This window comes from Mya arenaria, chromosome 11 (assembly GCF_026914265.1).
Source record: "Mya arenaria isolate MELC-2E11 chromosome 11, ASM2691426v1".
Lineage (NCBI taxonomy): Eukaryota > Metazoa > Mollusca > Bivalvia > Myida > Myidae > Mya > Mya arenaria.
The window spans coordinates 70,817,981-70,833,091 of NC_069132.1; the positions used below are offsets into that span (position 1 = coordinate 70,817,981).

A 15,111-nucleotide genomic window follows, 5' to 3' on the forward strand; every position below is an offset into this window, starting at 1 on the left:
TCTTGTAGATTTAAGTGTTTAGTGATTCGAACAGCATTTTTTCAGGCTTAATAAGATTTTGTGTAAATTATACTTCCTTGTTGTTAAAAATAGAAGTGAAATGAACATGTGTGTCGGGTTTTAATTAAAAAAGATATCAATAACTGGAATCTCACATTCCTCTTGCAGGTTGTGCCATGAGCAATTGTCACCCCAGTCCCACTACGACTTTGGTCTGCGAGCCCTTAAGTCAGTGCTTGTCTCTGCTGGACATGTGAAGAGAGACCACATAAAGAGGAAGAAAGAGGAACTCGAGGAGAAGGGACAGACTGTTGAAGAGACACACATTGCTGAAAACCTACCTGAACAAGAGGTCTGATAATTAAAGAAATCCAATTGTGTTGCTATTATTGTTCACTGTAAAAATGAATACATAGGAACTGTTGGTGAAAAAGAGAGTTTTTACATTCTTGTTTCAGTGCTTGAAATGATGTAGAATTATAAACAATATTCTGTGGGATGTTCAGAGTTAAACCTGTTCATTGTCTATCCCCTTACCCAGATCCTGATCCAGTCTGTGATGGAGACAGTGGTTCCCAAACTGGTTGCGGAGGACATCCCACTGCTGCACAGCTTGCTGTCCGACGTGTTCCCAGGTGTCGAGTACACTCCCGCCATCATGGCCGACCTCCGACGCGAGGTGAAGAAGGTCTGTGAAGAGATGTTCCTCGTGTATGGGGAAGGAGATGAGATGGGAACACTCTGGGTCGACAAGGTAGGTAGCAATTACTACAAAAATGAGCATTTCATACTAAATGTACATGTTTGATGTAGGATTGCGAAGTCGGTGAGGTTTGATAGCCATCTTGATGTAGAAACACCTTTAACATATATGTTTTGCTGCAGGTATTACAGCTGTACCAGATCACACAGTTGCACCACGGTCTGATGATGGTGGGCCCCAGCGGATCCGGGAAAACGATGGCCTGGCGTGTACTTCTGAAGGCCCTGGAGAGGCTGGAGGGCACAGAAGGAGTTTCCCATGTCATAGATCCAAAGGTACAATTTGAGAAAATCGAGTGTAGCAATTGCCACTCTCTAGCTTATTGCAGAAATGAAAATGCTTTCGCTTTGGTAGAAAATAGATCTTCGTTTGCACATTTTTCTTGAAAGGCATTGCAATGAGGTTTTAATTAAAGTTTCTACTGAACTTTTGCATGATTAAGACTTGCTAAGTTTATGCACTATTTTTCAGTCCATCTCCAAGGCTGCACTGTACGGAAGTATGGATCCAAATACCAGAGAATGGACTGATGGTCTTTTCACTCATACACTGCGAAAGTAGGTTTATTTTTAGAAATTAATTTCTGAAAAATTCTTGGAAAATCTTTCAAACAAAAAACAAGAATTGTAAATAAATAACTGCATATGTAACATATTCATTCCCCAACAAACAAGATTTGAAGTATTCCTGAAAACCATTGGTCAGACAGACATGGCTGGCAAATTTTGATCCGGTCCGACAATTAGTGAACAGAAATCAGTCCTACTGTCCAGTTTTAATTCTTTGATAACCAGGTTTTAGCATTAAGGCCCACCCAGTAAATGTGTTTTAGCATAAATGCGTTAAAAAAAATGTGCTGCTTGCTTTCGACATTGCCCGTTGAAAAAACAATCCCTTTGCTTGTAATATACCGCCAGTTGTCAACACAGCAAACATGGCGTTGTTTGTATTTAATGAAGGTGCCGAGCAAGACAAAAAAAGAAATTATCAGCGATTGTTTGTATTACTCAAATGAAAAATGTTTTCTTTATTTTTATTCCATCTTTTTTGGTCGGACAGATTTTCTTTTGGTCTGACAGATTTTTGTGTTTTCAAACCAAACGTCTGACATTTTGTTAACTTTCAGGAAGTCTGCACTCTGATACTTGGTACACATAACAACCATGTAAATGTCTTAATATTTCAGGATCATAGACAATGTTCGTGGGGAGCTCCAGAAGCGTCAGTGGATTATATTTGATGGTGACGTGGACCCTGAGTGGGTGGAGAATTTGAATACTGTCCTCGACGAGAGCAGGCTGCTCACCCTTCCCAACGGAGAACGTCTAGGAATCCCACCAAATGTGAGTGAAGTGCAAGGGATTAATAAAGAAACATTCACAGAAAACATTGTTATTCAATCTAGTTATAATAAAAAAAATCCCATATTATTGCCATATAAAACTTGTTAATCTGCAAAATCTGGTTTATGAGGGTAGAAGAACATTAGCACCCTTCTTACATGTGATCATATTATGAGTAAAAATTATCAAGTCTTTGTATGTACAACACTAACAGAACCTATTGCTCCATAATTCAGGTGCGGGTCATGTTCGAGGTGCAGGACCTGCGATACGCGACACTGGCCACAGTTAGTCGTTGCGGTATGGTGTGGTTCAGCGAGGATGTACTCTCTGTAGAGATGGTGTTTGAGAACTACTTGCTCCGGCTTCGCAACATACCCCTGGAGGATGAAGACATGGAGTACAAGCCGACCGGGAAACAGGAAGAGGAGATCATCTCACCGAATATGCAGGTGGGTGGAATTGAATCAGTTTGTGCAGAAGAAATTTGCAAGTAATGAAATGAACAGGCTGGAAGGAATATCTAATGGACCAAGCAGTTCTGTTCTCTTCAATGCCATAAAGAACAACCTTGTTTAACTGGACTTTCTGTAGGCGCAGAATAGATCTCAACTGCCATTCGGCTGATACACAACGTGCAGATTACATCCATGTGATTCTCCAGTGGAAAATGTCTGCCTTAAATGGAAGTTTTGCCTTTTGAACTGTATTTTGTTATCTCTATTATTTAGTCCTCACTTGTGCTTAAAAATCATTTGAAATTGTAGATGGTTGATGTCATCAGCTTAGGATGTTCTGGTGTTCAGCCTAGTTGTTTACCACTTCTATTCTACACATACAGGTCCAGAAGGACTGTGCAGTTGCGCTAAGCACAGACCTGACGTCGGATGGGCTGGTGAACCGATGCCTGGAGTTTGCCGTGTCACTAGAGCACATTATGGACTTCACAAGACTCAGAGCCCTCAACTCCCTCTTCTCCATGCTGAACCAGGGGGTTAGGAACATCCTTACATACAACAGTGGACACCCTGACTTCCCTATGTCGGTAAGTGTGCTTAATATAAGATTGGTTCCTTTCTACAATGAAAAAAAGAGTTATAGAAATATATCTTGATTGTTTGATTTTTATGTGATCAGTGCAAGAGCTTCAACAAAATATTTTAACTTAAAAAAAAACACTAGGAAAATGTATTTGACATACCAGGGTTGTGCCTAAACATCATAAATATTTGTTGTTATGAACAAAGTTAAATTGGGATTTGACCTAAAATTTTCTGAATTCATGTATTAAAACATTATAAATGCAATTGACTTTGAAAATTAAAGGCATTTGCTCAAAAAACTAAACAATCCACTTTACTCTAAGCAACATATGCCAATGTTTTATCACAACATAAAAATGGCTGATGTGATTTATAATCAAAATATTTTGCATGTTGTTTGGTGTGCTTTTGTCTCAAAACTGTCATCATATTTCATCTTTTTCATTTATAAAGTATATGTAGTATACTGTGAATGGAGGGATTCTCAATTCCTAATAAACCTCTGAAGGTCAAACTCAGATCACTGCTAATGGCACCCTTTTATTTACTGTCAGCCTGGGCCACTATTCAATATTATCCTTAAAAGTGCCTCACTGATTCCCCTTCAGTCCGTAAGTCTAAGGCAATTAATTGTACAGTCTAATCAAAATTGTCATCATTTTGGACTTTTTCAATTTTTCTTCTTTCACTAATATTGTTGTAAAAATTTAACCGTTTATTTTGTATCAATGTTTGAGATTTTATGATATGCACAACAAGATTAATACTTGTAAAATGATATGCCACAATATACCATACACTGATTTTAAAGAACTAAGAACCTGAAACACTTTAGAAACAAAATGCTTATTTATGGTGTGTGATGAGTTCCCTGAGGTCTATTTCATTTAAACATATAACGCCTGGGGGGAAGGCACTTTTGAATTACACCAGACCCCCTACAGAAGCAAATTAACCCTTTTGGGGTCCAAATTAGGGAAAAAAGACACGCTCCCTTATACCAGGAAAATTATAAATTATTGCCTCCCCCTATAAGACATGACCAAACATTGACATCCTCATTACATTTCAGCAAAGCCAGTTGGAGTCCTACATGACCAAGTACCTGGTGCACAGCCTGCTGTGGTCACTCTCAGGAGACGGCAAGTTGAAGGTCCGGGAAGAGATGGGACAGTTCATCAGGGGCATAACCACAATACCCCTCCCACCAAAGAATAATATGAGGATCATCGACTATGAGGTATGCAGTAGACCAAGCTGGCCTTCTGGCTTTGATTTTAATCTGTTAGACATAAACTATGGTCTACAGGTATCAAGCTACTGGTACTTATCATAAGCCTGATTAAAGAGTGTCAGAAAAGCAGGTGAATGTTGTTTGTAGGGATAATAATTAAAACATTTACGTTCAAATGTTATAGATTGACTTTAATGTGTTTAATGTAGACATATTCAAATTTAATTTGCTACTGACAAAATGGTCTGCACTGAAAAAGAAAAAAGAACAGTTTCATAGAGAGTAAAATTGGATATATTTTCAGTCTGTCATAGCCTTGCATGTACTTGTACCATTTAATGTTATAGGTGTTGATCACTGGGGAGTGGTCCCCATGGCAAAACAAGGTGCCCCAGGTGGAAGTGGAGACCCACAAGGTTGCCTCCCCTGACGTGGTCATCCCCACTATTGACACTGTGCGCCACGAGAGCCTCCTGTTCACCTGGCTGGGTGAGCACAAGCCACTGGTGCTGTGTGGACCTCCTGGCTCTGGCAAGACAATGACCCTCTTCAGTGCACTGAGATCGCTGCCTGATATGGAGGTACACTTCTTAACATTCTGGCATGCTTTAATGTAAGTAAAACGAGGGTTCTTGATTCAGGATTGGTCCTTAATCAGGATTGAGGTCTTTTTAACTTCATACTATTGTAAAGATTGGTTTTTACTGGGACATTTTCATCAAAAGAACTAAGATTTTTTTGTTAAATGTTAACACCCCTCCTGTTTGTAGGTTGTAGGCCTGAACTTCTCCAGTGCCACAACCCCTGAGTTGCTTTTGAAGACATTTGACCACTACTGCGAGTACAGACGTACCCCCAATGGTGTGGTCCTCGCACCTGTGCAGCTCAACAAATGGCTCGTACTCTTCTGTGACGAGATCAATCTGCCGGACATGGATAGATATGGTGGGGTTTTCATGGATTTGATAACTGAGAACTGTTCAATATTTGAACTAAAAAGATTTGGCTGTTGAACAAACATAAGCATATGTAATGCTTCAAAGACACCAGCCAATGAAGATGCAATTGTATTTGTATTTCTTCAGGCACCCAGCGTGTGATTTCCTTCCTTCGTCAGATGCTGGAGTATGGAGGGTTCTTTCGGACGTCAGACCAGACATGGGTGAAATTTGAGAGAATCCAATTTGTTGGGGCGTGTAACCCTCCCACCGACCCTGGCAGGAAACCCCTTTCACACAGGTAGGTTAAAAATTTGGGATTTAAGCAGATCTATATAGATTAGGGATGCAAACGAATGGCAAAATTGATATTCGAATATTCGGTAATTCTTTCGATCGAATATTCGATTATTCGATAACCAAAATACATCTTTTAGAAGTTGTAGTAAACTATTATTATCATTTGCTTAAGTAACAGCCAAGGCATTTTAATTCTACTTTGTCGTAGCAAGTACGTGCGGCGGACCCTGATTTCCCCAAATGAGCCTCTGAAATTCCCCATTTTTACAAAGAAAAAGGTAATACATTATGAACAATCAAAAATCAAAATCGAATAATTCCGCTGCCTTCATAGTGTAAAACAATGTGAAATTAGATGGATTCCTTATCAAATGGCGTTATGAGCCAATGGAGGGTATTTCCGTAGGACGAGCAGCCTCGTTCTGGGATAGACCTCTACCTAATATACCAAACCAACTCGGGAACTAGTAAAATAATAAAACAAAAACAAATATGAATTTGATTCTTCTATTGTACATCAATATGGGAAATATATCCTAAAACGCTATACTATACAGTTACATTTCAAAGCAAGAACAGTGCATCGAAACATGGAAAACAGTTAACAGCACATACATGTAACTACATTATTGTAGCACATGCCATACATAGTATCACGGCGATTTGAGCTATGTTTCACAGCTTAATTTGCAACCAAGACAGCACATTGGTGATAAGGCCGATTCCTTAAATCCTTAATTGGCAAAGGCATGTAAATTTACTGAAAATATTTTATTTTTTTGGTGTCACTTGTCCAATAGCCAGTTGTAGAATTACGGGGACATTTGATAGTACCCGACAATATGTCCCTAAATGACATATGACGCGTGTTTAATGTATTGTCATCACATTCACACCTCTGGCATTAGGGGCCAATCATTGTAAAAACATGACAAACAAACTTTATAGACAATAGCAGCGTTGTAGGTCAAAGTTTTTTTTATTCTATTTATTCAACATTTGTTTTCGAATATTCGAATACCGATTTTGACATTCGAATACCAAACATTTGATCGAATATTCGAATATTCGTTTGCATCCCTAATATAGATACTAGTTCATTCAGTGGATGTTAATAATCAGAAGATAATTATTTATTGAAATTTAGGGAAAAAATTGTACTTGGAAATAGCAATGTTGTGAAAAATCCTTCTAGTTAATTTTAGTTATGTGTAGAGTCCATTTCTTTGTTCAATTGCTATACACCTGACTAAACTGTAACTTACTTTGATATACATGTACAATTAATTCCGGCCAACACTACAGGTTCCTCCGCCATGTACCTGTGGTGTATGTGGACTATCCCGGGAAGATCTCCCTCACCCAGATTTACGGCACCTTCAACCGTGCCATGTTGAGACTCGTTCCCAGTCTCAAGCCATATGCTGAACCACTCACAAGCGCAATGGTCGAGTTCTACCTTATGTCACAGGTTAGATTTTGGCCTTCAAATGCCTTTGGTTTAAGACTTTTTTCTAATAGAAATGTTGGTATATATGTATAAGTATGTAGACAAAATGCCTTTATTCATATTGTTATGAAAAGTAAATCTTTCATAACTCAACATTAAATTCATAGGATAATTTAACATGCATTTTCAGTTAGTTTATTATCCCCCGCCGAATCGAAGGTTTGGGGAGGGGGATATTGTTTTGGCGTTGTCCGTCTGTCCGTCATTCCCGTGATCAGAAAATGTCCAAACTTGGTTAGAATGTTCCCCTTGATCAAATCTGGACCACTTGTTAAAGTGGGTCACATGGGGTCAAAAACTAGGTCACTAGGTCAAATCTTAGAAAAATCTTTGGAACATTCTAGAGGCATTATACACCTCTTGAACTCATGGTTGTAAATAAAACTGGGTCACATATAATCGAAAATTAGGTCACTAGGTCTAATCTTAGAAAAATCTTGTCCAGAACCATATCATGGTTATGATTGGTCAAGTTATGTTCAAAATTGGTCATGATGTACCCCTTGATGAGATAGGCCACTAAAAAAAGGGGGTCACATGGGGTCAAAAACTAGGTCACTAGGTCAAATCTTAGAAAAATCTTTGGAACATACTAAAGGCATTATACATGGTCAAATATTCATTAAACTTAATCAGAATGATTTCCTTGATGAAATCTTGGACATGTTTAGGTCACTAGGTCAAATCTTTCTTAAAGGACAACCGAAACTATTTTATGGTGGTGATTGGTCGGATTATGTTCAAACAAGGTCAGAATGTTCTCTTGGGTTTAATTTCGACTGACTTTTAAAAGTGGGTCATATGGGTTAAAAACAAGGTCAATAGGTCAAATCTTAGAAAAAAATATTGAGAACACACTAGAGACAATCTTATATTCATGAAACTTAATCACACTGTTTTCCTTGATTGTTGTTGAATAGTTCGAAACTGAGTCACATGGGGTCAGAAACCAGGTCAGTAGGTGAAATCTTTGAAAATTGTGTCCCAAACCAAACATTGAATTGTCAGTTATGGTCAGAATGTTTGCCTTAATGAAATCTTACAAGAGTTTTAAAATTGGTCACATGAGGTCAAAAACTAGGTGACTAGGTCATATCTTACAGAAATCTTGGAAACACTCTGGAGGCAATACATCTGCTCTGATTTCCATGAAACTTAATCAGAATAATTGCCACGATGAAATCTTGGAATAGTTTGAAACTAGTATGTCATGTGGGGTAAAAAATGAGGTCACTGGGTCAAATCTTAAAAAAAAACTTGTGGACACTCTAGAGGCTATATTTTTTTGCAATATATCTGGACCAATCTTCATGAAACTTGATCAGAATGTTTGCCTTGATGATATCTTAGATTAGTTTGGAACTGGGTAACATGGAGTCATAAACTAGGTTTCTTGGTCAATTCTAAATGCTACATTATATACAATATTTTTTATTTGAAACAGTTGCAATCAAACTCAAACTCATATATATATATTTCACTAACAATTGATTTCCATTACTTGACTTAGCCCAATTAGGCGGGGGATATCAATTCAACGAATATGCTTGTTAAAATCCAAAGTAACTGCCAGTATTGTTTTAACTGCATTATTAACATGTTGGTTTCTTCTATAACATCAACTTTGTAACACTTCCCTTGTAGGAGCGTTTCACCCAAGATATGCAGCCCCACTACGTGTACAGCCCCCGTGAGATGACGCGGTGGGTTCGGGGCATCTGTGAGGCCCTGCGGCCCCTGGACAGCCTCTCAGTGGAAGGCCTAGTCAGGATCTGGGCGCATGAGGCTCTCAGACTCTTCCAGGACAGGTAAAATGGCTAAAAATGGCATCTTGGGATTAAATAGATATATAAAAAACAATGATTTACTAAAATTATTGATAAGGACAGTTTGTTAAAGTGCTTCTCGGATTAAACCCTCATTATAAACAGTTAAAAATGTAATATGATCAAGTATGGCAATCATTTTGGCAAATTTGATTAGATGAGCTCTACACGAACATGCATGTTTTTAATAGAAAAACTTTTGAACAGATTTACTTCGCTGATATGGCTAACTCTCAAACATGTTTTTATTTCTTTAGGCTGATAGAGGATGAGGAGCGCCAGTGGACTGACTCAAACGTGGACATGGTGGCATTGAAGCACTTCCCTAGCATCAACCGTGAGGAGGCGATCGCTCGCCCCATCCTCTTCTCCAATTGGCTCTCCAAGGACTACAGCCCTGTTGATAGAGAGGAGCTCCGCGAATACACCAAGGCCAGGCTGAAGGTAGGTCATATATCCTTAAACTATTTTTGGCCTGGTAAACTGTATGGAATATAACATGGGTTTAAAAGAAAAAAAATGTTCATCATGCAGTTATTCAAATAAGGCAACATATATTAACAGAAAAACTTCAGGCATAAAACCTGTGAATATTCATTCAAACACAGAAGATTACAGTGAAAGGCTGTTGCATTAACATTTCTCTGTCCTGCGCTCTGTTCTTAGAAATATCTGTTGCATAACCCATGATTGCTTGTACCCCGCCAGGTATTCTATGAGGAAGAGCTAGATGTTCCTCTTGTACTGTTTGACGAGGTGTTGGATCATGTGCTCCGTATTGACCGGATCTTCCGCCAGCCCCAGGGTCACGTGCTGCTCATTGGTGTGAGCGGGGCAGGGAAGACAACTCTGTCACGTTTTGTCGCCTGGATGAACGGTCTTTCTGTCTACCAGATTAAGGTTCACAACAAGTACATGGCCGCTGACTTTGACGAGGACTTAAGAATTGTGCTGAGGAGGTCAGGCTGTAAGGTGGGTACTACAATCCATTATCAAAGTATAATTTATGTTATAGTTGATGATTAACTGTATAGTACATAACATATTATATTGTAATCAGAACAAGGCAGATGATTGCTAAAGATATAATTACTAACAACAAATAATTAAAACACAGTACTTTAAATATTTCAAACTAAGCCTAGCTTAACTATATAACATTTATTATTGCAGGGTGAGAAGATTGCGTTCATCATGGATGAGTCTAATGTGCTGGATTCAAGTTTCCTGGAGCGTATGAATACATTGCTTGCAAACGGTGAGGTGCCAGGTCTGTTTGAGGGTGATGAGTACACGACCCTGATGACACAGTGTAAGGAGGGTGCCACACGAGAGGGATCTATGCTGGATACATCTGAGGAGCTGTACAAGTGGTTCACACAACAGGTACTAGTGGTTCACACAACATATACAAGTGGTTCACACAACAGGTGCTAGTGGTTCACACAACATATACAAGTGGTTCACACAACAGGTACTAGTGGTTCACACAACATATACAAGTGGTTCACACAACAGGTACTAGTGGTTCACACAACAGGTGCTAGTGGTTCACACAACATATACAAGTGGTTCACACAACAGGTGCTAGTGGTTCACACAACATATACAAGTGGTTCACACAACAGGTGCTAGTGGTTCACACAACATATACAAGTGGTTCACACAACAGGTAATAGTGGTTCACACAACATATACAAGTGGTTCACACAGCAGGTGCTAGTGGTTCACACAACATATACAAGTGGTTCACACAACAGGTACTAGTGGTTCACACAACATATACAAGTGGTTCACACAACATATACAAGTGGTTCACACAACATATACAAGTGGTTCACACAACATATACAAGTGGTTCACACAACAGGTACTAGTGGTTCACACAACATATACAAGTGGTTCACACAACATATACAAGTGGTTCACACAACATATACAAGTGGTTCACACAACAGGTACTAGTGGTTCACACAACATATACAAGTGGTTCACACAACATATACAAGTGGTTCACACAACAGGTGCTAGTGGTTCACACAACATATACAAGTGGTTCACACAACAGGTACTAGTGGTTCACACAACATATACAAGTGGTTCACACAACATATACAAGTGGTTCACTTAACATATACAAGTGGTTCACACAACAGGTACTAGTGGTTGTAAAAACAAGAGCAAGATAGCCGCCATTCAAGAAACAAGTTATGGTTATTCTGGTGAAGGTTTAAAAGAATTGTAATAAGATGTATATGCATGCAAACCAAGGTTATGTGTGTATATTACAGGTGATGAAAAACCTGCATGTGGTGTTCACCATGAATCCATCCTCAGAGGGCCTGAAGGATAGAGCTGCCACTTCCCCTGCCCTCTTCAACAGGTATAAGCTTTCAATATTTATCACATTATACTATATAAGTCAAATGTATTCATTTAAACTTAAGTGAACATGGTGTTAGGTAATGTCGGGGAATATATGTACATATCTATATATACAAAGCATGTTTATTTGAGAATAAACAAACTAGAGATATTGTACATCCCCTTTGCTATTTTCAGGTGTGTGTTGAACTGGCTAGGAGACTGGAGTACCCGTGCCCTGTACCATGTGGGCCGCGAGTTCACCAACAAAGTCGACCTTGAGAAGGGACAGTACATTGCCCCGGAGAACTTCCCAGTGGCCTTCCCATCCCTGCCCATGCCACCTGGCCACCGTGATGCGGTGATCAACGCGTTCGTGTTTGTGCACCTATCCCTTCACCAGGCCAATGCCCGACTCCAAAAACGTGGCGGCCGCACAATGGCTATCACACCCAGACACTATTTGGACTTCATCAACCACTTTGTGAGTTTTGAGTTCTTACTGATTTGAAAATGAAGTGTCAGGCTACATTAGATGACAAGATTTGAACGAGATGTTTTATTGCCCAGGGCTTATTCTAAGGGGCAAGATAGGTAAAAGCGATGCTTTTTGTTGAAGGATTTTGTTTTTTAGCAAGTTTACAGCGAGATGCAATATATTTCACCTTATGATCACCAAAAGTAAGTATTTTATTAGTGGATTATACTTTTGGTGATCACTCAGTGAATTATATCACAATCTGACAGGGAAACAAACAATTGTCCTTTATATAATGTACTCTAACTTAGTAAATTTGTGATAATTGTAAGTAAACAAACTCATATATTTTCAACCCCCTGTTGCAGGCCAAGCTGTACCAGGAGAAGCGTTCAGACCTGGAAGAGCAGCAGCTTCATCTGAACATTGGCCTCCAAAAGATACATGACACTGTGAAACAGGTCGGAGAGCTACAGAAGTCTCTGTCCGTGAAACGCATTGAGCTCGAGGAGAAAAACAACGCTGCAAACTCCAAACTCAAACAGATGGTGAGGACTTTGATTTGAACAATATTGGCAATCTTGTAGGTACATACAATATAAGATAACACACAGGTTCAGATTCTGTATTATGATGTTCATTGTTTTAAACAAATAGCAGTACATAAACAACTCATAGGAAGAATATCAAAATTATCAATCATTAATCATGTTTTATTTTTTTCTATGTATAGGTGAAGGATCAGCAAGAGGCTGAACGTAAGAAGGTTACATCCCAGGAGATTCAGCAAGCCATTGCGGAGCAAACCCTCGTTATACAGGATAAGCAGGTGTTCGTGAAAGAGGATCTGGATAAGGTGGAGCCGGCTGTCATTGAGGCTCAGCAAGGTATGTGGGGGAGATTCATGTGGTCGGGATAGTTAGAACGGTGGTTTTAATTGGGGGTTTGTCTGTTGAAGGCTTTTCATTAAGTGTCAGCTACCTGGTATTCTAAAAGGAAGCTGTACACTTTTTGAGATTGCAAAATAATGGGTTTTGTAATAACTTCGTATTTACAGTACAAATAATCTCATCATATCGTTTGTTGATGCATTCATTAAGTACAGAAGTTATATTGTTTTTCAATGATTGTTGATGCTTGTCAAATAACATGTACTGAAATTCCCTCCCGTTTTGCCTCCCAATCTACATGGTTCATTGACATTGAGTGAATTTTGTTGTGCAAAGCAGTTCATTGAACAGTAAAGTATAAAACCATCGGACGTAAGACATCAAGGGTCTGGGGGAAGTGTGCCTTTCAGTTTGCTTCCTTTTTTTCCTTAATTTGCTTTGTGGTTAGTTTTTTATGTTGTGGAACTGTAAATGCTTTTAAGAGAGGGGACATTTAAAATGCCCAACTATTAACCCAAATAAAGTTAATTTTTTTGTGCAAAATCATTCAGGAGTTTTCTTAATATACTTTAGTTAAAACGCCATTACTATTATTTTGGAAGGGTGTTTCCAGTAAATCTTATAAGCCAAACATTACTTGCTCCCATGGCTTTTGTTATCCCTTTACTTATATCCATATATTCTTATACCAATCATAATACAACGGAAAGATGGTTAAGAATGTTGCCACAAATGTTAACATATCATGTATGCGTCTTGCAAGTCCACAAAATATCATCTGATTACCATCTGGGTTTGAAAGGATTATTTCAGTAACATAATATACCATACTAACTTGCAAGAGAATTTCAGTGTTAAAATGCCCGAGTTTAATTACTGATTAAAACAATAACAATTACTTATAGCATTAATCAATTTTCCATATTTGTTAGTATTTTAAGGAATGTTTTTTTAGGTCGTGAAGCTTTAGGATTGTATTACTTTATTATACATTGTACTGATGTTCATACGTTCAAAGTTAACGCAATTATTAATATCTATTAATTGATTCACACCCAATATATTTGAAACTTCTCTCTTGATGCTTGATTTAACAGGTTTTGTACTGTCAACAGCATGCATAATAATTCAATGTATGGCAATGCATATAAATCTGTTGAAACAATGTGATTTTGCTAGAAAAATGTTACTTTGCGTGTGAGTGTGACTGTATAAAACCTGTCGATCATTGCCTTTGTTTATTTGGTGTTAGAAAGGGAAATCATTCTTAATGTTAGGAATGAATGCAACAAATAAACAGCTGCATCATGAAATTGTTTACAAAATTCTCAATTCATTAAAAAAAAAAGATTTGATTTCCCTTTCATAGTGTATTGGCTCTATTCTTGCATGTTGTTGTAAAATGTATTTATCTGCACACTCTTCCCTCCCCTGCCATGCCCCACCAGCTGTCAAATCCATAAAGAAGCAGCACCTCGCAGAAATCCGAGCCATGCCCACTCCCCCACCGCTTGTTAAAGTTGCCCTCGAGGCCATCATCATGATGCTCGGCAAGTCCGACACAGACTGGAAGGGAATACGATCTGCTATCATGGGAGATAACTTCATCTCAAGCATTGTTAACTTTAGGACTGATGACATTACGTAAGTAGTGTTTTATAATGTTCATGTACAAGGAACATTCAGCGGTTAAATATCTGGCCATGTGCGGATTTACGATAGAAAAGTGTGAGCACTTTCTTCTAAATATTAGCTTGAAAAGTTTTGAAAAACAGTGATCACAAGGCCAGTAGGGACCACTGAGTGTTTCTGCTTTCTTAATAGCTAACCTAAAATTGTGTCATCTTGGTTTGTAGCTGTTAAATCAATCAAGAAGAAAGACTTGGTTGAGATTCGTTCAATGGCGAACCCTCCACAGGCTGTGAAGAACACACTGGAGTCAATATGTCTCCTGCTTGGAGAAAACTCGACTGATTGGAAGTCTATCAGGGGCATAATTGTCAAGGATGACTTCATTAGTAAAATAGTTGGCCTCAATACTGATGATATGACGTAAGTGTAGCATGGAGACCCTGGGTTATCCTGGTTGTGGTTATCATGTTTGATACCAAATGATTGCTGTGAAAAACGCTTTGGTTAGTTACAGATTATAAATGACTTGTTTCTATTTCCAATACAATTTGGTTTACGCTTGATAGTGTTCAGGACCTGTGTTTGCTGATTTTAATTACCCCTGTTATAAATAACAAGATATAGAATGAATTGATCATTTAGAATATTGTTAGATAAGTTACTGAGGTTTTTTGTTCAGGTTTGGTTTCTTGCAATGAGGTGATTGTGAACTCTTTGGTTCATGTGATTTGCTTGTATGAGAACACAAGATTCAGGTTTAAAAACTACCTGGTAGAAACTCCATGATGCT

The 15,111-nt window shown here is 38.5% G+C and overlaps 1 protein-coding gene across 3 annotated transcripts in view; it reads left to right on the forward strand.

Moving 5' to 3' along the window:
- LOC128209415 (cytoplasmic dynein 1 heavy chain 1-like) overlaps window positions 1-15,111 on the forward strand; it is a 59,300-nt gene that overhangs the window by 26,641 nt on the left and 17,548 nt on the right. For 2 of the 3 annotated variants that reach the window (XM_052913437.1, XM_052913439.1), the window contains exons 37-57: window positions 169-352; window positions 542-754; window positions 886-1,038; window positions 1,235-1,320; window positions 1,950-2,106; window positions 2,343-2,558; window positions 2,948-3,151; window positions 4,222-4,389; window positions 4,731-4,964; window positions 5,154-5,328; window positions 5,469-5,622; window positions 6,927-7,092; window positions 8,776-8,939; window positions 9,215-9,401; window positions 9,666-9,929; window positions 10,131-10,343; window positions 11,249-11,340; window positions 11,520-11,805; window positions 12,168-12,347; window positions 12,533-12,686; window positions 14,546-14,741. In XM_052913437.1, the coding sequence (XP_052769397.1) occupies window positions 169-352; window positions 542-754; window positions 886-1,038; window positions 1,235-1,320; window positions 1,950-2,106; window positions 2,343-2,558; window positions 2,948-3,151; window positions 4,222-4,389; window positions 4,731-4,964; window positions 5,154-5,328; window positions 5,469-5,622; window positions 6,927-7,092; window positions 8,776-8,939; window positions 9,215-9,401; window positions 9,666-9,929; window positions 10,131-10,343; window positions 11,249-11,340; window positions 11,520-11,805; window positions 12,168-12,347; window positions 12,533-12,686; window positions 14,546-14,741 (3,846 nt within the window). Of the gene's footprint in view, window positions 1-168; window positions 353-541; window positions 755-885; window positions 1,039-1,234; window positions 1,321-1,949; window positions 2,107-2,342; window positions 2,559-2,947; window positions 3,152-4,221; window positions 4,390-4,730; window positions 4,965-5,153; window positions 5,329-5,468; window positions 5,623-6,926; window positions 7,093-8,775; window positions 8,940-9,214; window positions 9,402-9,665; window positions 9,930-10,130; window positions 10,344-11,248; window positions 11,341-11,519; window positions 11,806-12,167; window positions 12,348-12,532; window positions 12,687-14,137; window positions 14,334-14,545; window positions 14,742-15,111 lie in introns of all 3 variants that reach the window. The other variant, XM_052913438.1, reaches the window with a different exon arrangement.